This window comes from Mercenaria mercenaria, chromosome 1 (assembly GCF_021730395.1).
Source record: "Mercenaria mercenaria strain notata chromosome 1, MADL_Memer_1, whole genome shotgun sequence".
Lineage (NCBI taxonomy): Eukaryota > Metazoa > Mollusca > Bivalvia > Venerida > Veneridae > Mercenaria > Mercenaria mercenaria.
The window spans coordinates 79,918,525-79,941,780 of record NC_069361.1 but is presented as its reverse complement, the minus strand read 5'-3'; the positions used below and the strand labels follow the sequence as shown (position 1 = coordinate 79,941,780).

At 35.0% G+C, this 23,256-nt stretch overlaps 1 protein-coding gene across 1 annotated transcript; it reads right to left on the bottom strand.

Moving 5' to 3' along the window:
* Positions 1 to 319: 319 nt before the first annotated feature.
* LOC123532734 (beta-scruin-like) lies at positions 320 to 18,842 on the bottom strand. The gene is made up of 5 exons (XM_045314298.2): positions 18,368 to 18,842; positions 11,902 to 12,091; positions 3,054 to 3,169; positions 2,358 to 2,516; positions 320 to 775 (listed from the first exon to the last, which is right to left on the bottom strand). The coding sequence occupies exons 1-5, from the start codon at positions 18,723 to 18,725 to the stop codon at positions 552 to 554; spliced, it is 1,047 nt and encodes a 348-aa protein (XP_045170233.2). The 5' UTR covers positions 18,726 to 18,842; the 3' UTR covers positions 320 to 551.
* Between the last annotated feature and the right edge of the window lie 4,414 nt (positions 18,843 to 23,256).

Genomic DNA, 23,256 nt, shown 5'->3' with positions numbered 1-23,256 from the left:
GCTATTTCCGTTTTCCGGAATCCGGAATAAAATGTTCTATGATAAACTTTCCGTTTGTCCAGATTGTAATATTTCCGATAGACCAGAATTTGTTTTCTGCAATAATTCCCGTTGGAAGGATACCATAAAAGTGTTCATAAAATTAAAATATATAAATTATCTTTTCTTGTAAAAATACAGTATTTCAATATATATTTCAATTCAGCGTTTTGTACGCGATTGCATGGAGCTGAAAAACGTGGATAAGTACTTAGACGGATTAGTAACAAACAGAAGACCTTACTTCGACCATGGCATTGTAGAAAACAAGACAACACTCTTGTCATAATCATTTTTATTAAACATTGAGCACTGTTCTTTTCAGAGGCTAAAACTGTTTAATTTACAATTTATATATACGTGCCGCCATCTTTCGATATGACGTCATAGTATATGATTCTGTGAAGCTATGGTGTCATCCTGCATCCAAGGCACCAGTACAAAAAAAAAGAAATATACAGTACATATATATTATATTTCTTCATTAATAGGTCATATCGAGTTTGAAACATTTACCACATGACCCAGTTTTCATACAGCTGAACCGCGTTAAAGTTAAAATCTCTGTTATGTATCGGTACCGTCAGTTTTACACAGTCTATATTGGCATAACTGTATCTTCCGGGTAGACTGAACACTGTTTTCCACTTCCGGGTTTTAGTGCTGTAATAGTCAACTTCCGTTACTTCGCGGTCTTTCTGGAAACTTTTCCCGCCAAAAAGATAGATGTTTTTGCCTGCAGATTGAATTATGTAAGTATTTATTCTGTATCATTATAGTCTGTAACTTATAACTTAGCGCTAATGTAACAGGCTGTAAATACTTCAGGCCTGACCGGGAATCGAACCCGGGACCTTTCACACCCAAGGCGGACACTCTACCACGACGCTATAAAAGCTAGCTTAAAAGCAAGGAAGTATAAGTGCACCCTTATACTCTACCCTACTACATACACCCCCTCCATGTTAGAATTTGTGCTCGAATTCCAGGAGTTTGAACCTCTGCGGGACGTTCCAAGGTGTCCATTCATATCTACTCGTGAGTTATTTACGTTGGGCGCCAACTAATACAAAGCAAGGCTAGAAGCTCGGTACTAATATTTCCTCTTCACCCTTTATCACAGCTACATTTAACTTTTTTTTTATTAAAGTAACCATTTACGAATAACTGCATAAAGTTGTTCTGCAAATGACGGCATACATATCGTAAATATGGAACTAGTTTCTAAATAACTGCAGAAGTAATCAATAACCAATGATAAGTAATCATTTACAAATGATAGGTAAAAGTTATGTTACAAAGGCCAATAACTATTAAAAGGATGAATTCATCAGCCCTTTATTTGAAAAGAGCACTTGGCATTTATTGATCTGCATTTCGAAATTAAAAATTAGCATTCATCGTTTGGTAATTACGATATGACAGTCAACATTTGACAATAAGCATTTAGCAAATAGCATATTTGTCATTTAGCATTTGTCATTTAGCTTGACGCACCGGTCGGTCTTCTATATGCCAAATGTTGAATGTCAATATTGACTGTCAATTGGTGCCTTTTTTGCCAATCGATAAATGCTATCTGTTAATTGAGAAATGCGAAACAAAAAATCCATAATGCGTATTGCTAAGTGTGTGTTCATTAAAAGAATAGCTGAATATATCAGTGTACGAATGTTCTGTATCAAAAACATATTTTCTAAGCATTTTAATAGTAAACATTTCGGTCCAATAGTGTTACGGCCGGATGAACATGTTACTGTTTCAAGTCAGACTGGTAGAATGTTATATGTCTTCAAATAATCATAAGTTACGTTCATAGGATTAAGAAATAGAAATCAGTAATTCATAAATTTAAAGAAGTTCACGATTAGCATTCATCATTTAGCAATAAGCATTAGCTATTTGACATTTAGCATTTGGCATTTAGAAGTGCCATTTAGCATTAAATATATGGCATTTAACATTAAATAATTGACATTTAGCATTAAGTATTTGGCATTTAGCATTAAATATATGGCATTTTGGCAATTAGCGTGGCGTACCGGCTTTCCATAGGCCAATGACTATTTAAAGGATGCATTAATACACTGATATTTTAAGTTCAGCTCTTTATTTGATCAGCACTTAGCAATAAGCATTTGGCATTTATATTTTCGCATTTTGCAATTAACAAATAGCATTTATCGTTTAAAAATTACCGTTTTACTATCAATATTTGACATTTAGCATTTGGCAAATAGCATTTTGCACTAACTATTTGTCATTTAGCATTTGGCACCGGCTTTCCATAGAATGTATGAATCTGAACTGGTACAAACCTAACTGAATGTAACCAGGGTTGACCCGGGTATGAAACATAGTTGGGTGCTCCACGTCAAAAGCTTTTGGTCTCTTGACTTCGCCATCATTTTTGGTACAATAACTACAAATATGTCCCTCGTCTTTCTCCTGGAACACCTCTTGATCAAACCCTCGACCTGAAACAGTCATCAACGTTTAATTCGTGCATGCATGTATTATTACACTGCCATGCAGAGTTACCATTGTGATTTTATGTCTTGAGTGAAACTGTTACAGACTTATAGTATATCCAACATTCAGTCGCTCTCAAACATACAAGTTTCTCTACAATGAAAAGCGCAAAGGGTGCATAAAGAACATGAAATCTTCCTACACTAGGAAAACCTAATAACGACTTGATTTCATAAAGAAAAAAAACATCGTCCAGTTCACCCAGTTGTGTTGCAGAAAGACTTTTAAGATCGGACCGCAATGAAAAAAGAGATACGACAGTTCGAAAATTTAAAAAGAATGCTGAGGCACGGATGCAACAGTGTACATGGCTTCATTAACACGTTGCTGAATTGTTAACTAGCAAATACATTTTTAACTAGGAGGTAAGAGTTAGAAAACGAACACCTCGTGCTTTACAATAATTAAAAGCTATCAATATGAAAATCTTGTGCATTTAACGGAGGTAAAACTCGTGCGTTTCGTCTTATAGTTTTCTGTACCTGCCATGACGTAAATGTTGTTTTTTACTGGCACCATAAGGTGTTTCTCTCTATCATGTGGTAATACAATATTTGGACACGGATCTGTCCACCTGTCAGTAAGGAGGTCGTATACCCTACAAAAAAAATTAAACATATAATTATTATTTCCTACAAGAAAATCCAAACCAGTTGCAATATTTCTCTTTTCTCGCCTCTGACCATCCACACAGTTTGTCACTAACGACTGTTTTAGATATGATGTATAGGTTTTGAAACTGGTGGGAGAATATGAGAAAAAATGTAAGAAATCATCATATTAAAGGGAAGTAATTCTGAAGAAAATATACCAACATTTTTAATTGGGTCCATATGTCACATGACCTTATATAAATATATTTACAGACTGGCCAGGAAAAGATCAATGTTGACTTTTGACCTTAAGGTGTGAGCTTGACCTTTGCACTTGGGGTATAGGTATGGCACATTACACATTAGGGGACCATTTGTGTCAAGTAATATTAAAATCCCTTAGTTGATGACAGGGTTATGTACCAAAAGGGAAAAAAATCCTATTGACCTTTGACCTCTGACAGTGATCTTGACCTTTGAGTTAGCGATAAAGGGTTGCGTAAGACATGTTGCCTGTTTATGGAAAACATTTGTTCTAAGTTATATTAAAATCCCTTCACGGATGACAGAGTTATTGATAATACGGGGGGGGGGGGGGGGAAACTATCGACTTTTGATCTCCAAGTGTGACATTCACCTTTAAGTTAGGGATCTGGGTATTGCGCACGACATATTGTCTTATCATGGGGTACATTTGTGCCAAGTAATATTAAAATCCTTTAAGGATTGTTGAATTACAGACTGGACACGAAAATGCGGACGGACGGAATGACGGACGGACGGACGGAAAAGCGCAATCCTATAGTCCCCGAAACTGGTTTTCAACCAGTAAGGGACTAACAAACGATTGGATAGGATTCATTATCCCAACGGACAAGAAAAAAATGAATGCATTGATTGTTAGTACAGGGAGACATTTGTCACCAAAGAATGCTGTTAAATTCTTATTCCGGATCAGAATGGAATGCTGAAAGAATTTTTAGAGTATGCTTGAAGGGGACCAAAAAAAGACTCTAGTTCTAGACTTGATAAATCTTTTCCAGACTTGATGGAAGAGTGATAGTAAACATGATGACAGGGTGATAGAAAAACTTTTTCTAAGTCTGCCTTAGTGGCACATGGCAAAACATCAGCTAGTCTCAAAATGCTAAAATATGTTTTACAACAGTTTATTTTTGGAGCACATCATCTATTAGCATATCTTAATTGTTACTTTGATGGGTCCAGGTATACATATGTGTCAGCAACGTGAAATGGCTTACAGATAGTAGATAGTTTTAAATCACTGATAGGGATGGATCTGGCATGACATATTCCACCATAAGTGTCTAAGAATCCGTCATAGTGTTGCCACCTTTCTGAGAGTGAGCCGGGTATGAGGTATGGTATTCGGGAAGGTGGAATGACAGTAAAAAGGGGGTAAGGGTAATTTTTGATGTTATGTCGATATGGATTTGGAACATGCTTACTCCAGCTAGTTTAGATACAATATATTCAGGTTAATAACTTCTATTATTAACGCTACTACTCATCGCAAAGTACATGTACATACTAAATATGGTATACATGTAGCAGAGGGTTACACTGAGAACTACTTTCCTTAGAAAAGTGTGGCACCGTCCGATATTCATCCTTTACCAATTTCGAAGCTATCGAAGAAGGTAAGCATGCTGAAGCCATTTTTATTTTTTTTTAAGTTAGATCTTTTTACCATAATTAAAAACCTTTTAACTCAGCCTCCCACCTCAGTCCGTTTTGTTATATATTAACATCGGCCGACTGGGAGATCAGTCTAGCAATATTCCGATCTGTCAGCAAGAAGATATACGATGGAAGTGCTTGTGAAAAGAAAATTGGACTCTAGTTTGCAACAGTTACCTGAGCAAACACGACAGCTCGTATTTGTGGGTTAAATACTCTGTATGGTCTCCTAAATGTCTCATGTTAGTTAATATCAGTATAACTTATTCCTTTAAATAATGGCATTCTATAGCATATTTCGGGGTTTTGCTGCCGTTATCGAATGTACTGTATAAAGATAGATTTAATTAACATTTCAAAATTTTATAACTACTTACAAACAAAATATACTCAGCCATGGCAATATTTCGCCAATACTTTATAAAAATGAATTCAATTTAACTGTAATCTTGACGATTAAATGTAGGGGAAGTACTCTTTGGTTATACGCTTTGTATGTTTAAGGACTGTTATCTCCCTTTATCCATGTTAAGGCTCATGACCGGACGACATGAACAATCAGACCCCCGCCACCCTCTCGCCCCTCTACTTCACTATTTAGCTTCGTTGTAGTACGCAACTTGCGATACGACAGAACACTGCCGACTGACGTCTACTTTGGTTATTTGCGACGTTCTTTAACCAGTGCCCTGTGTCTTATCATAGCACATCAGTAGGATAGCAACAAGTTCAATCCTCTACAATAACATTTATTACTTTAAGTTGAGCTATTACAGCGTGTAATTGTACGTAAAACAAGTATAATACAATTCTGCAAAACATTTCCAGTACATTTTTACTGTAAAAGGGGCAAAAGTTATGGAAAGAACAGCGGTAAATGGATTAACTCGGTTATATAATTTAGCTCACGACGACTGAGTGGTCAACAATATCGGCAAATTACTATAGTTCGGTTTCGAAGTCAGCGCTGTTTTTGTTCTTTTAATAATGGAATAGTCCGTTATTTAGGGAGTGTCATTCAGTAATAAGGCAGGCAATGCAGTGGCGTACTACGGGAGGGGACAATAGGGGATGGTGGGGGCGGGCAGCTAAACCTACCCAGATTTTCCCTGACAATCTTTGGACAACAACAAAAAAAAAGAAACCAAAAAAAAAAAAACCAAAAAAAAAAAACGTTCCCCCCCCCCCCCACGCCGCCCCCTCCCCCCTTAGTGACAGTAGACATCACATCAAATCCATATCAGTACGTCTAAATGCCCTCCAAAATAAGCTTTTTCCCCTTTATCTTCAGTCTTTTTCTGAGAAAAAAATTAGTTTTGGTGGTTAAAAGTTGGTGATGGCGGGGGGACCATATGCTGGTCCACTATCAAAATTGGCGGGGGCGGGGCCCAGCCCCACCCCAATCCCTTTCGCTTATGAAAGGTAAATCATGCTGATTTCCCTATTCGGCAGACGAGTCTCAAAATTAACCTATATATATATATTAATTTTTAGTTTGTGAGTAATCAGCACCTATTTAAGTGAAATAATTAGTTTTATACAACGGTCTGGGTTGCCTATATTTTAAATGTCAGTGCGAAAGGTAGCATTATTGAAGTTCGTGGTTCATACATGATATTTCCTAATTAGATAGGTCATGAATCATTTTGCATACCAGTCATAATTACATGTAGCTTCTCCATGTTTTTTTTTTTACAAAACGCAACTGTGTCCCTTCTTAGACACCTTGCTGTGAGTTAAAGATTTTGCTGTAACTAAATAAAAGGTGGGGCAATCATGAGTTCGAACCCGGTTTGGCTCATGGTCCTATTTTTTCATGTGACAGCTGTACTGTCCGGATGTACGCTTTCGCGCATGAAATATATTTCAACATTTCAAATTGCAAAAATAAAAAAAATGGAAATAAATACATCTTATATTCGGAAATAAAAACATTGCGCGATGGAAAGATAATATAGAAATGTTAGATATAAGATAAGACGGTGTAAAAATCCCACTGACATTTGTAAATGTGCACTTAAATTAGATTCATTCCGTACCTGGGCGAAAAGAAATGTTCGCTGGTGACCTAGTTAAATATTCAAATCGTAGTTAAACGTAAAATGTGACCTATATCATTTTTACAACGTGATAAGAATGTCAGAACTTTAATTACACATTGAATCGGTATACGCGTATTTTTCTCAAGCAAATTTTCAGTCATTAATATAAATAGTCTATCTTAATCATTATTTCTGTCATGCTGATCTGACTATAGAATATTATACCATAAAATCTATATAATTACTTGCACAATTAATGCATATCAATAATATGACATTTAACAAGACTGGCACTCGGATTCTATATTATGATGTTAATTATAATGGAAAATATTGCGCCAAATGGTTCCCAAAACGTGTTTCTTCATTAATCAACCTTATCTGAAGTCAATAACGACACCATACCCGTGAGTATGAATATAAACTATTATACGCTGAACCGTTTATAAATTCGTTTTTGAACTGCGCTCCGCTGAGTCATGTCGCCATGTTGGCATTATGAGTCATGTGACTGAGAACAGCGATCACGTGGTCTCGCCATCTTTTGTCAAATCCAGCAAAAGAAAATAGGCGTCAGGTTATTTGATATACCATACCGTTTTTACGCAAGAGTTATTACTTTTAAGGCATCGCGATCATTTGACGATGACACGACCCTACATCAAAGCTGTTTTAGAAATTGAAAAACAAAGCCTTATTACTAGTTATTAGTTTAGTTAATTAATGAGCAAACATGTACACAAAATGTCCATTTTCTCTGTTTACTTTGAGATATTGTTCTATAATCACTGTTTGTTCATTTATAAACGTCAAATACGGCGCACTGAATGCTGCATTGATTAAAAGATACTACAGCAAAAATGAACACCTGGTTTATTGAACTGAAAAGTTTTTGTCATCGAAATATTAGAGGAATTAGTATCAAAGCATATAATGGATAATGCAGTATGATAAATTTCATCTTGTTCATTTATTAGACAACTTGTCTCTGTATTTGTTTACTTGTTTTTTAACAATGTCATAATGAATTAGTGTAACCTTTTCTACATTTTTAAAGGTCTGATTGAGAAAAATAGTCAAATTTCTGTAGTAACTGGCTAAAACACTAAATGACTCAAACCCATTCGAGTAAAAAGCATGTAATTCGTGTAGAAAGAAGAAAAAAGACTATCTCATTAAATTTATAACCAATTAAAAATCTTAAACAATACTCAGTTCGGAACACTATTAATCATTTTTTGTGGATGATTTGATTAAAATTACTAATTAATGAACAGTTTCTACAAAAAAGACACATCTTTCCCAATAAGTATTGACTGACTGTCGGTTACAGGAATACGCAAGATGAATATTAAATACACATTTAGAAAAATACCCAGAAACCGCATTTTGTTATTTCGCAACAGATAATATCGCAAGTGCGTGTCACGAACATGTGGTATTACATGTTTAAAACTAGCTCAATGATTATTAGAAAAAAATCTATTCCTTTCCTTTTTATAGACTTATAATTTTTTACACGATTGATCAGCAACACTTTTTAATTTTGAAAACCTTTAACAGGCAGTATCGTTCAGTGTTCCACTTTCTTTAAAATATTAAATCGAAATTTTAAAAAAATCATTCTCAGATGAACATGAATCTTAAACATTTCAGGATAATTAAATTTCTTATAATTTCGTTACTAAGAAAGCTTAGTAACAGATATTAATGTATTTTACGTTTTAAATGAAATAATCTTTATTTTTATTACAGCTGCAATAGACTCAAACTGATCATTAAACATGGAAAGCTAAATATATCCATGATCGTTCTTTCCTCAAATGATGAATTTTAGTTTGATCTATAGACAAGATCTTACTCACCAAATAATATACGATAATAAAACAATAAAACATACAAACACGAAATGTGTGTTAGAAAATAATTATGAACCTATTTCTACAGATAGTATGAAAATATCAAAATTTGTTATTATATACATTTATATCACAGGTATACTGTATATTAATGATTACATGTATATAAAACTGAATTGTAAACGCTAAACACAGCATTATGAAGTACATAAAATTGAGGGTAAAATATATATTTTTTTTCAAATATAACTGTCATGCCTGGCTTCGTCAAAATAGCACATGTATGTTGAGGATACAAATATATAGGACCTACGTACTATATTATACACTTAAATATATGTATATATGGAATGACTTATCGGTCTATAGCCAATACTATTGTCCGAGGTCCGACAGACCGAGAGCCAGTAGATTTGACTATTGGCCGATATACCATTCAATTGTATTATAACATGACGCCAGAAATTAATTTTCACAAATAGCTTATAAACCTGGTAAACATGTATTGAATAAAGACCGTCGGTATAGCAAACATAATGGACCGGCGATGTTTTTATAAGGAGTAGTGAAATAAAACGAAATGAGTAAGTACCAATGTTGTGAAGAGTCCCGATTGTTGACTCATTACATTTATTATAGATGGCCCCTAGAAATCAATCGGATTCCAACAATTAAGTCATTAAATCGCCGAGAACGGTCACTCACATTTCCCAAAGACCTTTGATCTCGCCGCTTCTATATCACTACGCCACACGGACCAATCAAACACGCTCAATATTTTATGATGAAGTTATGAGTCGCGCGTCCTTCGATAAAAACGTGCGCGTTACAATGGTTCCAGAAAAAAAATCTGTAAAAAGAAGTTGATTTTAACACAAAAAATGTGAGTCACAACCTGACTTATGCTCTTAATAAGGTCAGCTGTCTTAAATAAAGATTAATTAGAAAGAAAAAACAATTAACAGCTTTTTTTCTTAATTGGTAAATGAGCCTTAATGATTGCTTGCCGCTCCTGGGACATTTTAAAACTGAAATTATCCAAAACTGTTTTAAAGAAGTCCTGAAAATGTCTCTAAAGTTTTAGTCTGAATGATATTTGAGAAAAAACACTTCGTCAATATAACATTAACCCGGCTGGTCTAATGGATACGTCCAATCATACGTACTCTCGCATTTTTTCTGAGATTTATTGCTTTGTTGAAATGTAGGGATCATATCACACTTAATACTTAAATTGTTTGTTGGCAAACTATGTGTATTTAGAAATAAAAATGATAGTAAAATGTATATTTCTTCAGGTTCACCTAAAACGGTTTTATGTGACAATTCATTTAAAAATACACAACGGAAAACATAAGCTGTCAATCAAAATAGGCATTTTACTGGATTTCTGCATGTGCACGCATTACGAAAAGCAACGATCTTGCAGGAAGCAACAAAAAAGAGCCACACCATGAGAAAACCAACATAGTGCATTTGCGACCAGCATGGATCCAGACCAGCCTGCGCATCCGCGCAGTCTGGCCAGGATCCATGCTGTTCGCTTTCAAACCCTAACCGTTAGCGAACAGCATAGCTCCTGACCAGACTGCGCGGATGCGCAGGCTGGTCCGGATCCATGCTGGTCGCAAATGCACTATGTTGGTTTTCACATGGTGCGGCTTAAATATGAATTATATTACAAAATGTAAAGCAAAAACACATAGATAGGCAGTCAGAGGGAAATGGGGAAATGGTTTTATATCAACATGAGACATATCAAAGGTTAAACGATTCATTAACATTTCCGTGTTAAATATCCATAAAATTAAAGTAAAATATAATGAGTGTTTATACCAAGTCATTACGACATCTGTTAAAATCTTTAAGATCCGGCAAAAATATTCGCAAGTTTGTTTCTCAGTGTAAGACATGTACATGCATTTTTTCGTGTATTTTCAATTGTAATTTTCTGAAGAACAGTTCGATCAGCACAGAAGTTATTTTGAAATTATCTAAAAACAACTCGCTTCATTCAAAATATCTCCGTGTAAGATATATATGTGTTGTCAAACTTTTTGTATACGAGGATCCTAAACATTGTGACTTTTCATTCCATCAGTGAAAAGAAGAGAACAGAACATATCTTTTATTTCACCAAGGCATTGTTCAATACAACAAGGGGAATATAACATAATGTTGATATAACACAAAAATTTAAAGGCGATCAAATCTGACTTTGGTATGTAATGGATTTCTTTTTAACTATGGAGATGAAAATGCACAATTATTTAAATTCCCGTAAATGAGTAATGTTAGAATATACATATGCCGGAAGTATTTAATCATGTACACATTTTTGAATTTTGTTAACATTTCAGTAAAGTTAAATATCAACAGGAAGAAATTCCTCTACTTCAAGGATAGAGTAGACGCATTTTTCACTAAAATAAATTATATCAAATATAACGTATTTCTTAAGTAAGAAATATTTGCACTGAAAAATATCTGTATATGTACATTATTGAAAAAGCCCAATTACTTTCAATGAAAAAAGAAAACATACTGACATTTTGTAGAAATCAATAGAAGTACAAGTCTGTAATCGTTAATAATTTCAATTAATGGTAGGTCTTAACAAAATTAAATAAAAAATATTAACTAGATGCCCACGGGCAACATGTCGAGCCAGCCCTTTGACCCCTAACTGTGACCTTAACCTTTAAGATAGGCACCTGGGGTTTGCACATGACCGTGACTCCGTCTCACTGAGTTAAACATTCATGCCAAATATAAACAAGTTTCCTCAACGCATGTCGAACAACAACAAGCCTTCTGACATGATATTTGACCTCCAACTGTGACCTTGCCCTTTGAGATAGGAACCTGAGGTTTGCGCAGGACACTCCGTCTCACTGAGGTTAACATTCATGCCAAATATAAACAAGATTGCTCCATGCATGTCAAAGTTATGGTCCGGACAAACAAATCCGGACGGACGCACGCACACACGGACGCACGCACATACATCGAGTCGCCATTGTGACAACTATGTCGGGCTCACCGCCAGCGGGCTCGACAAAAACGGTTGTACGCACAACGTCATGCTGCAAGTTAACTTCGAAAGAAATATATATGCATATGCGACTGACTTACCAGAACACATTTGAGCACTGGTGTTTTATATTAGAGATACCACCAGATACATAAAGCCTGGTACCCCCTACTACACAGCTCGCATGATCCACTCTAGGCCGTGGTAGACTTCTGATTGGCGTCCAAGTATCCGTTCCAGGATCATAATACTCGACCGTGCTGGTTACCTTGCCGCCCCTTACTTCACCACCTAGTCAAAATATATATTGAATTAATTAAGAGCAAAAAAGTATCAAAAATAGTTTGCATATGAGTCTTACACAAATTGTTTTTATCAGTGGTCATTGGTTCGAATATCGCAGACGCTTCAGCATGAAAAGAAGACGCCAGTTTTACTGAAGAATGTACTATTAAAATTTAGTCTACATCATCATAATTAAAGTTCATCTGAAATAAATGAGTGTAAACTAATTGATGATTTCTAGAATAAGAGGCAGATTTGTAAATACCTGGTCACGCAAAATACCGTTTTAAGCTTCACTTGCCATATTTGTGCCCCTTTTACTCATATTACATTCAATCATCAAGATGAAAATCGTGTAAAACTCTCAATTAACAAATGTTTTCAAAATATATATTACAATTCTTATTCTTTTTATAATACTTCTAGACAGTAGGATAGGGTCAGATACATAACAATAGCCGCGTGAGACTATTGGATATTTTAAAGAAATTTCTTATTTTAGTTCGGACTCATAAAACTATTGCCCGTGAAACAAATGCTGCAGCAGCCCCATTGATTACTGAGTCTGTAATTGAGAACTGTCATGCCCTACAAATATTTACATCAACGAAATAATTGTTTCATAAAGCTATTCGTTGATACAATCAACTATTTCCTATCACAGAGAAAAAATCAAAACTGATGAGTTTTTAATCGGCACTTCAAGTGGCCGAACCAGTAATTGAAAACATAAACGAGCATCAACGAACCAATCATCGATAAGCGGAAGTAAATGGAATTCCGATATAGTTCTTCTGATAGCTGAAAAAACAAGGAGGGTTTTAGACGAAAAAGTCTTTTATTGTCGATGCTTTGATGAAATCAGTTAGTAAAACATACATTAGAGTTCTGTACGTTTTTATCATCAAAGACTATCTAAATTTGAAACAAATGGACAATCTGGATAGTGTTACATTTGTTTTATCCTGACTGACTCACAAAGCTATATTTCTGTTAATAATGTGTGCATTGATCGTTCTGATAATTATTTCCGATGTCTGTTTTATCAGCGCAGAATATCTTACATTGTTGCCATTTGAACATGAGTTACTCATATTGATGTACCTTGTTAGTATGCCCACAGCCCAGAGAGGGCAGTTCCCTCTTTGATGATAATATTTACGCCGATAGATCAGGTACAAAAATTGAGTGTGCAGACAAATCTAAATGTTCCATATGCCTTTTTGCACAAACATGAAAGTAACCAATGACAATGTTGCATTATGGGGGAAGGGAGCAGATTCAAAACTAATTAACCACGTGATAGTTTGCTTCTGAACAATATCTCGATATTGACCAATGACAGTATTGCACCCTGAGTCTATATTATATTTGGAACGTGTCGACTCGCGTCATGGTTAATGCAAAGATGTTCTTTTGTCATTTTTGTCAATAGAAGCGTGTATTTCGGCGTAGACTTGAATTTCCGAATCTGAACCATGGAACGTGCCAGCTATACTGTTTTATATTGGGACTAAACCGAGCCATGGACACAGATCGGTGATAATTATCGCAGTGATTTTAAGAATGGAACATTTTTGCATTTGAAATCATTATTCTAAAACTGAAAATCAATTTAAACCTTAAAGGCACGACCCTTCGACATTTTCATATCTTAACCAAAACTTAAATCAAATTCGATGCTGATGAGTTAGAAAGAATATATTTTAAAGGGAAGTTGAGGTTTGTGATAACTAAAAACTGGAAAAATATTAAAATCTTACAGATAGAAAGTTGTAACTGGCTAAAGCATATAATGTAGATATGAACTAATATTTAAGAGGTTTGAAATTTACTTAAGTATTTCATGACTAGACGAAGTATGTATCACTTTGACCGACATGTCTGGGCTGCTTCTTAAGATAGGCATGTCTACTTAATGTCAATAGATCAATATGCATTTATTATAAAACAAACACAAACAAACTCTTGACAATGTGTGATTTTTGTCGGATTTAACGTCGCACCGACACAATTATATGGCGACTTTCCAGCTTTGATGGTGGAGGAAGACCCCAGCTGCCCCTCTGTACACTATTTCATCAGGTAGAACCACCGATCATTTGTAAGCCAGCTGGATGGTTTCCTCACATGAACAATTCAATACCCCGAGTGAGGCTCGAACCCACATCGGTGAGGGGCAAGTGATTTGAAGTCAGCGACCTTAACCACTCGGCCGCGGAGGCCCCTAACAATCTGTGATATACATATTTTATCGATCAATATAACTAACATGAAATGCTTTACGACAAGTATACGCCATCTGTTACTATACAATATGTCGCCATATTGAATTTGCTGCCATTACCTCAATGACTCACCCTTACAAATAAAATCAAGAAAAAACACATAAATTCGCTGTCAAAGAAGCACAACATAAATCATATTTCCATCATAATTGCCCACAAAAGTATCGTTTATCAGCTTAAAAGTACATTTATTACCGAATTAGGTTGAAACTTATCATAAAAATTTTCTGTTTCAATGGAATATATTGGATTTAATGCTTGTAATGATTGGTTAATTGGTCCCTTTAACGAGATAACGTTGGGTTCTAGATGCTATTTGTTCCCACATTTTCCCGTGTAATTGCCTCTCAGTTGACAGGACCATTTGTAGGCTGTCTTTTAATGTCAGAATCCGTTATATTCCAGAAACACTGACAATCGACCAAGTTTTGTTGGGATAATTCTCAGGGGAGATAAACCGGTGGCTGTCTTTATTAATTAAATGGATTGTGGTTTTCTTACATACAACAGCAACCTTCTTATGTACATCGCTTAACAGAGTATACAATCTAAAACTATTGTTTGATCAACTTTTTCTTGAACGATTTCTCTCTTAATATTGGACAATACCAACTGCATTTAAAAAAAATTCAAAAGATACATTTTTGACTCTACTTGTCCTTGGATGCATATGGACTATCATTTCTTAGTTAGCATAAAACATTGATATGTAGAAAAAGACCCTTATTGCAGATATGGTGGATCAAACGGTTTATAGTTAATAGTTTATTTCAGTCTCATCATTGTACAAATATTTACATACATACAAATATAAAAGTCATAAAAAGTACAATGCCATTCATAATATTGAATTATAAGAGACTATTAATAAGTAAAATACTCTATTACACATTCCTGAAATTTCAACATCATATCTACACATTAAAATGTTGAAAGTTTAATAACCTGACAATATAACAGGTAAGCTATAAGTCTAAAAAAATATTAACCTGTTAAAAAAGAAACAATATATGTAAAACAGCGATCTGCCCCTGAATAAAATAATCGTCTGCCGTTCAGATACAAACCATTACATCCCTCGCGCCTTCGAGATATAATCCTTTTGCATCAAAACTCCAAACAATGAATCCATCCAACAACATATCATCAAATGAGATATAATTATATCTCTTAAATAAAACAGAGAAATAAAAGAAAATCAAAATCAGTGGCTACAGAATACTAAGTAAAACTACTACTAAAAGTTAATAAAAACATAGAATCCTAAAAAGCCTATGACAAAACAAGAGCTGTCTGTTGACAGCGCGCTCGACTATTCGAAGCATTGATGGAAGTATAGAGTCAAAATATTACCAGAGATTTTCAGACAAAAAAAAAAAGAAAAATAGATAGACAAACAATGTACCTGCATTTGTGGATTTGGATAGGTCTTGCACTATATGACCATGTGTGACCATGATGGTAAGTAAGTGTTCAAAGTTTCAAAGCAATATTTCAAATAGTTTAGACAAAGTATAGAATGATACGCGTATTTCTATGTAAAAAAAAAGGCAATAACTGAGTTAAAGTCATTGTCCTAGTTATGTAGTCTTGCCTACATATGTAGACTATGATGGTAAACAAGTGGTCAAGTTCCAAAGTCTATGACAAACAGATTATGCAAAATATGGACTGGTTTGAAAAACTTAACTGATTTCAAAGTCCAAAAAGGGCCATAATTCAGCCAAAATAGTTGACAGAGTTATGTACTCTTGCCTACAGATGGAAATCATGACGATAAACAAGTGTTCAAAGTTTCAAAGCCACATTTCAAATAGTTTTGACAAAACCTTGACTTGTACGAAAACTTAACCAATTTCCAAGTCCAAAAAGGGTCATAATTCAACCAAAATACTTGACAGAGTTATGTACTCTTGCCTACAGATAGAAATCATGATGATAAACATTTGTTCAAAGTTTCAAACCCACATGTCAAACAGTTTTGACAAAACATGGACTTGTACAAAAATTGTACCATTTCCAAGTCCAAAAAGGGCCATAATTCAGCCAAAATAGTTGACAGAGTTACGTATCCTAGCCTACAGATCAAGACTGTTATAATAAACAAGTGATAACAGTTTCAAAGCCATTTGTCAAACACTTTACACAAAATGTGAACTGGTACGAAAAACTTAACCAAGATTTCTAAGTTAGAAGGGGCCATAATTCAGCCAAAACCCTTAATGGAATTATGTACTCTTGCCTAAAACTGGACATGGTGATGGTACACAAGTGTTGAAAGTTTCAAAGTTTATCTCAAAAGACTTTATCAAAATGTGGACTGGTACGAAAAACTTAACCAAGGTGTGCCGCCGACGCCGACGCCGACACTGACGCCGACGCCGTGGTGAGTAGGATAGCTCTACTTATTACAATGAAGTATAACATGTACTTCACTTTTAACAGATTCCCTACAAATTGGGCAAATCCTATTCTCAATGGAGAGGTTCTCATACTGGCCGGTTTCAAGTCTGATGGGGGCAACCCCACATCTAAATTTAGCAAAAGCCGCCCTATGTTTTAAAGGCATAAACATTTTCAAGTAATTTTCAGTTAAAAACTCCTGCTTCATCAATTTGTAAGTTCTTAACTTGTTTCCTGCTCAACCATTCAAACTTGTATTTCTATTCAACAAGTTATGGCATTCAAGTCTATACTCCGAGGCGGCTGACATTAAACTATCAATAACTTTGTCACAAAAATATTTGGACGACTGTGGTTGTATTCTTTTACATCCTAAAATTGTTTCTGTTGTCATTTTCAAAAAATTTAATAAAACCTCTGTAAATGAAAATTTTGATAATTTAGACTTTGTCTAAATTGTCAGTTGTCAGTATCAAAGTTTTCAGAAATGGCGGGAAATTGCATTATATAAACATAAGAATGGCCCCAGCTTCCCTTTGAATCACAAAGGATGACTGCATTGCCTTATCATTGTATTTTCTAGGCATACTGTTGAAGGTCGGAAGAACAATTACTAGAAATTGATAACTGTGGGTGGAGATAAAGAAGTACTACAATGCAGTGCACGTCTCGCCTTTTTGCCACGTACTTTGTGACAACTTCAGTCCTAAACTCAAGTCTGATCGGCTAATTCCAATCAAAGACCTTCGAAGCTTGAAAACAATGGAATGAAGTTCTATTTTGTATCCAAGTTTATCGAATTTTTTAAACCAAAGTTTTCCGTGGCTGTCTGCACTGTCAAAAAGTGTTCAATAACAGAAAAGTTTCTTTTTGTGCAAAGAAAACTTTGAAAGTGAGTTCTGGCCTTTAACAAAAACAAGATGGTGAAAACGTCTTTTAAAATCTTCAGTTTCGGGCTTTAGAAACTCGTTTTAGAAGTCCAGTTACCAATGAATACCACAAAACGTTTATTGTTTTTGATAAATTTGTTTAGTTCTTGTATCTTATAAAAACAGATACTCAATTTTAAGACTTTCAATACGTGGAACTTGGGAACCATTCCTCGGCGAGGCGTCTTATTTTCGTGACGACTAATAACGTAATTTATTTGAATACTCCTTCTTCTGACAAGGATGCGGTTGAGTATTAGTTAAGTTCAAGCTAAGAACATACTTTGGTTATCTGATGTAAATCACGAAAATGTTAAATTGTTGCAACAATAACTAAATTTCTAGGTAAACCTTCAACGAATAAAAACCACATAGCCAGTCATCCACATTTTTCTTTGTTTATTTGTTAAGAATAAAATCGGATAAATATGGAATCCTTTAAATGCCATCGTGTTTAATATAAAGATACGAAATATGCATGGAAATTGAATATAGAAAGCGTTATATTGGCTAAGTTACATCTGGCACCGTTGTTCATTTATAGAAAGTCTGCTGGCATAAACCTATAACAATGCGTCTATTAAATCATCTCAACAATGTGCTTGGTGAAAAACAATAAAATGTGTGAAATGTAATGTGAAATTCTGGATACAATGTCTTACCAGTAACGAATATTTTGTCATCTAAAACATTCGCGGTAAAACGACATCGAGGCTCAACCATCTGTGCGCATGCGTGCCACTTCCCTGTATCCGGATTGTACCGCCATGTACTTCCCGACATTTCACCGGAAACCCAGTCTTTCCCACCAACAATATATAGCATACCGTTAAGTACAATCGGTCGGAATCCAAGGAGATTACGCAGTTTATGAAAAAGCGTTGTATTCATTCTAGGAAACATCCTGTCCTTAGTACGTGGATCTAACATGAAATAGTAAATTCTGTCACTTCCGGTAGCCCTATTGAATAGCAAGATAAACTCATAGTCCGGACGGTGGCGGTGATGGCGTATACTCATGGTTAAAAATTTCAAGTGTTGAAACCGCTATGTCCGTATATTTGAAATTTTACGTCATTCAGTAATTAGTTTTACGCACTTGTAGACTGCATTGATGCAAATTTGACAAACACTCTTTATGCACATGATATACACTAACTGTTAAGTTCACATATCCGGAATAGTTTATTTTCATTTTCCTTTAAATGTTAATCTTTCAGATTAAGTAATAAAACTACAATTAAATCTTTTAATCCGAAATCATGCTACTAAATAAAGAAGTAAAGTACGTATTAACGAGCAAGTTATGGTTTAATTTCTAAACTTTTAAGCACATGTTTTTCAAACTTGGTTCAATGCCATTAAATATGATGTGATATAAATTTATACATGTATAGAAATAATTATAATGGGAAGGAGAACTTACCATAAAATTCATCTGGGTGAATATGTTGAATTTCCACTAATATGATATGGTCAAACATCAAACCATCTTGTCACCATGTTTCTACCTTACAACGAATGTACATTCTAGATATTTATGTTATATTTGTGAGTTTAAAAGAAAATGCGCTGAAATATTACAACTAATAAAAAGATACCATAACATTAACGCGATTTCTTTCTTCAAAATTAACAATATAGTTTTCGGAATGTATGAGATTGTCACAAATATACTGTATGTAATAAGAAAGATATTGCCAAAATATCGATGGGGCGTTAGAAGATTTTTAATCCTTACCCTGCTAAATTTCTATAATGAACTCGTCCATCTTTCAATTTGGACAGTATCATTATCTGTTAAAAGTGGTGCTTATCATGAAAAATACTGACTGAAGGGCGAACAGTGCAGATCATGATCAGAATGCACGGATATGCAGGCTGATCATGATCTACACTGGTCGCAAAGGCAGAATCAATCGTGTTTAGTTTGACGGGGGTTAAGTACATATATATAAAAGCTATGCGATATATATGAAATGCTTTTTTTGTTTCCTTATGCAATACGCTGGAAAAAGGGAAAGGTTCAAACAATTATTTTAGTCCCAAAGCGTTCGAATAAAAGTAGCTGTTCCAAGTTGAAAGAGATGACTAGGCTGGGCTTATGACCCTTATAATGCACATATAGTTGTGAAGATATTGGGTTTGAGGCCTATATTATGGACAAACAGTTGTGAAGAGGTTGAAGTTGTGCAGAGAAAAATGACTGATGAGATGTGGAAATACTGAATACAATGCAGACAAAGTCGAGAAAAGACTAGACTTCAGGCCTATGTGATACTTAGTTGTGAGGCGGTTGGCAGATCGGGATGTGGGTTTTATAATGCACAACAAGTTAACACACATCACTCTTTAACTCTTACCATATTCCTATAGATCTATTTCAAACACATATATGCTCATATAAATGAATACAAATAGAACCTATGAAACGACTGCATATATAAGCCAGAGCACCAAAGGAGACACCATTAAGGGCACGACAAAGCAGGTTAGGGGACAATTATCAAATTACTAGTAAACCGTCTCCACTGGGGGATTTGATAGCTAGTTGCCATAGAATGTCTCGTCATTATACGATTTAAGGGGAAAGCGTATAACAAACTGTATATGGGCTGAACACTAAACGTGCATTGTGTCTCAGAACTATAGGGTCATAGCCTATTGCAATAAAACGTTTGGTAATTTTAATGAATAATCACATACCATAGAAATTTCAGGTTGTGAAACAACTTGTCGCAGAAGAAACCTTAGATTCCTTTTGAATTTAATAAGTAAGTAATTCTGAATTATTTATAAAAAATCCAAGAAACGATTTGTTTGTGATAACGGTAGCCTAGCTGAAGAGGCTTTTTATGATGGAGTAATATTACAAGCTCTGGTAACTCTTATTGGCTGTCAAATGCAAACCTCATTAGATTCGGCACGGTGTACATTTTCATCCAGGTGAGATAAAGTGACAACACCAAAATTAAAGGCATATTTCTTGCCATGTACCTGGTACGTATAATATTATTATTAACGGAAATATGTAAATTTAAGAAATAAGCAGTGGTAACCGCCTATATATAATATATTTATTATCTATATCTAACATATCGTGTTGCTTAAGTTATTGCTGACTATGCCTGCGTAACTGGTGATAAGCTTAACACAAATCTTCTTCATAGCAATACAAAAACAAGTCTACGACATGTGGCGCACAATTATATCCGAAATGGATTACCACTTACATGTTGGAAAACAGTATTTTGTGTTTGCGGCCTATATTAAATGAATAAATAGTTGTTTCAAGGTAGAACAAGTGTGCTGGCTACGGAAGAGCATTAGTGCAAGGTGCGTTTTATTTATTCACTCGATTGTTAACTCGAAATTTCGATATACTAAGTCGAAATTTTGACTTAGTAACTCGAGTTGAAATTTCGAGTCACTTAATGCGAAAATTCGAGAAACTAAGTCGAAATTAACTCGAAATTTCAAGTTAATAACACGAACTTCGACTTCATACCTTGCACTTTTATCCGCAAAATTTGAACGTCTGTCCGTCTGTCAAAGGCCAAAAAATTAATGGACGACTTTTGACTCTTCGAAGTGAAATCATCTACCTACACATCTATATATTGTACCCGACATGTAGCGACTTGAACATATACTACCATACATCAATGTATGACCTACCCCATAGCCTCTAGAGCTACTCCAGATTTCAAACTGAATCCAGGATATATACCTTCATTTACATGTATAGTATGTTCCGGTTGTAGGGGCTCGAACTAGGTCGAAAACCTTCCAGATATGGTCAAAACAGTGAAATATTGTAAGTTTGAATACATCCCGGTCACCTTCAATGACCGCTCCTAAAAATCTAGATCTATCCAGGTACCCAATCTTGGTCAGAATCATAACTACACGTTCATATAGGGTATGTCTATATTTCATTGCCATATTGGCTCAAACTAGGTCGAAACCCTTCCAGACTTAAACATGATTTAAATAGTGATATTTTTATGAGCAAACGCTGCCTGGTCATCTTAATCATATGACCCTGTAGGGCTACCCGATGGATACACCAGGTAGAACCTATATATCAACGTAAACTATTGTAGTTAGTAACTCGAAATTTAGAGATACGTAACTCGAAAGTTCGACTTAGTTACTCGAAATTTCGACTTAGTAACTCGAAAATTCAAATAAGTTACTCGAAATTACAACTTAGTAACTCGAAAGTTCGACTTAGTAACTCGATATTTCGAGATATGTAACTCGAAATTTCGAGTTGATAAATAACATACACCTGACACTAATGCTCTTCCGTAGCTGGAGGACTACATAATAATAGGACTACATATAATACATAAATAGTCGTGAAAGGCTGTACTGGAGGCCAATATAGTTCACAGATGGAACGAAAGAATATGACGAGTATATTAAAAACAAATACATTATTATTATTATTATACCACACTTTTATAGCACTCTTTTCATACAAAATATGTGTTTTCAAAAGTGCAAAGTTTACAAAAACAACGAACACATACATACATATACAAACATGTAAATATATTGGTAAAAGATTAAAAAGAATAGTAATTAAAACAAGATCATCCATGAAATATGTTCAACGTTAAATTACATTACGCGAGCAATTCCTTTCTCAACACGAAACAAACCTGTTATGGTTTTGGGTTGGGTTTAACGCCATTTTCAACAGTATTTCAGATTTTGTTATTTTATATAACATGTGTGAAAGAGATACGTTTTCAAAGATTTTTTAAATGCGGACAGTGAGCTTGAATCTCTGATGCTTGTTGGAAGGGCATTCCAAAGCTTTGGAGCTGCATGCTTGAAACTTCTGTCACCATACTTTACTGTTCGACTCCTCGGTACAACCAAAGACACCGGGCCTTTGCCGACCTTAAGTCTCTACGAGGCTTGTACAATGTACTTGGGAGATTCATTGTGCATGGCTTTGTATGTAAGTGTCAAGATTTTGAACTCACATTGAAGTTTTTGCAGTGTGTCTTTGGAGATTCCATACAGCAGCGAGTTACAGTAATCTACTTTTGATGTAACCAGAGAGTTCACAAGACACTTGGTAGCATCAGCTGAGATGTACTGCCTAATGTGGCCTATTTGCCGAAGTTGTGCATAACTAGCTCTACATAGAGAGTTAACATGCTGTGTCATGACCATGTTTGAATCCATTCTAGCACCGAGATTCTTCACACAAATTGATGGTTTAATCTGAGAGGGTCCTACTTTCACGCAGATATATTCGGGTATTTTTGTGTGATTTGTGTGAAACAAAATGACCTCAGTTTTGTCAGTATTGAGCTTCAGCATGTTCTGATGCATCCAAGATAACATGTAGTTATAAAGAGGAATATTGTATGGTTTCATAACATAAAAGCGTGAGGAAACTGTGAATCCATCTATGATAGATATTGTATGATTTCCTCACATAAAAAGCATGAGGAAACTGTGAATCCATCTATGATAGGTTTTGTATGGTTTCCTCACATAAAAAGCGTGAGGAAACTGTGAATCCATC

Coding starts and splice junctions, on each gene's coding strand:
- LOC123532734 (XM_045314298.2), bottom strand. CDS start 18,725: ATGAGTATACGCCATCACCGCCACCGTCCGGACTATGAGTTTATCTTG. Junction 3,170..11,901: donor CAGTGCTCAAATGTGTTCTG/GTAAGTCAGTCG, acceptor TTTTTTTTGTAG/GGTATACGACCTCCTTACTG. Junction 2,517..3,053: donor CAACATTTACGTCATGGCAG/GTACAGAAAACT, acceptor TGACTGTTTCAG/GTCGAGGGTTTGATCAAGAG.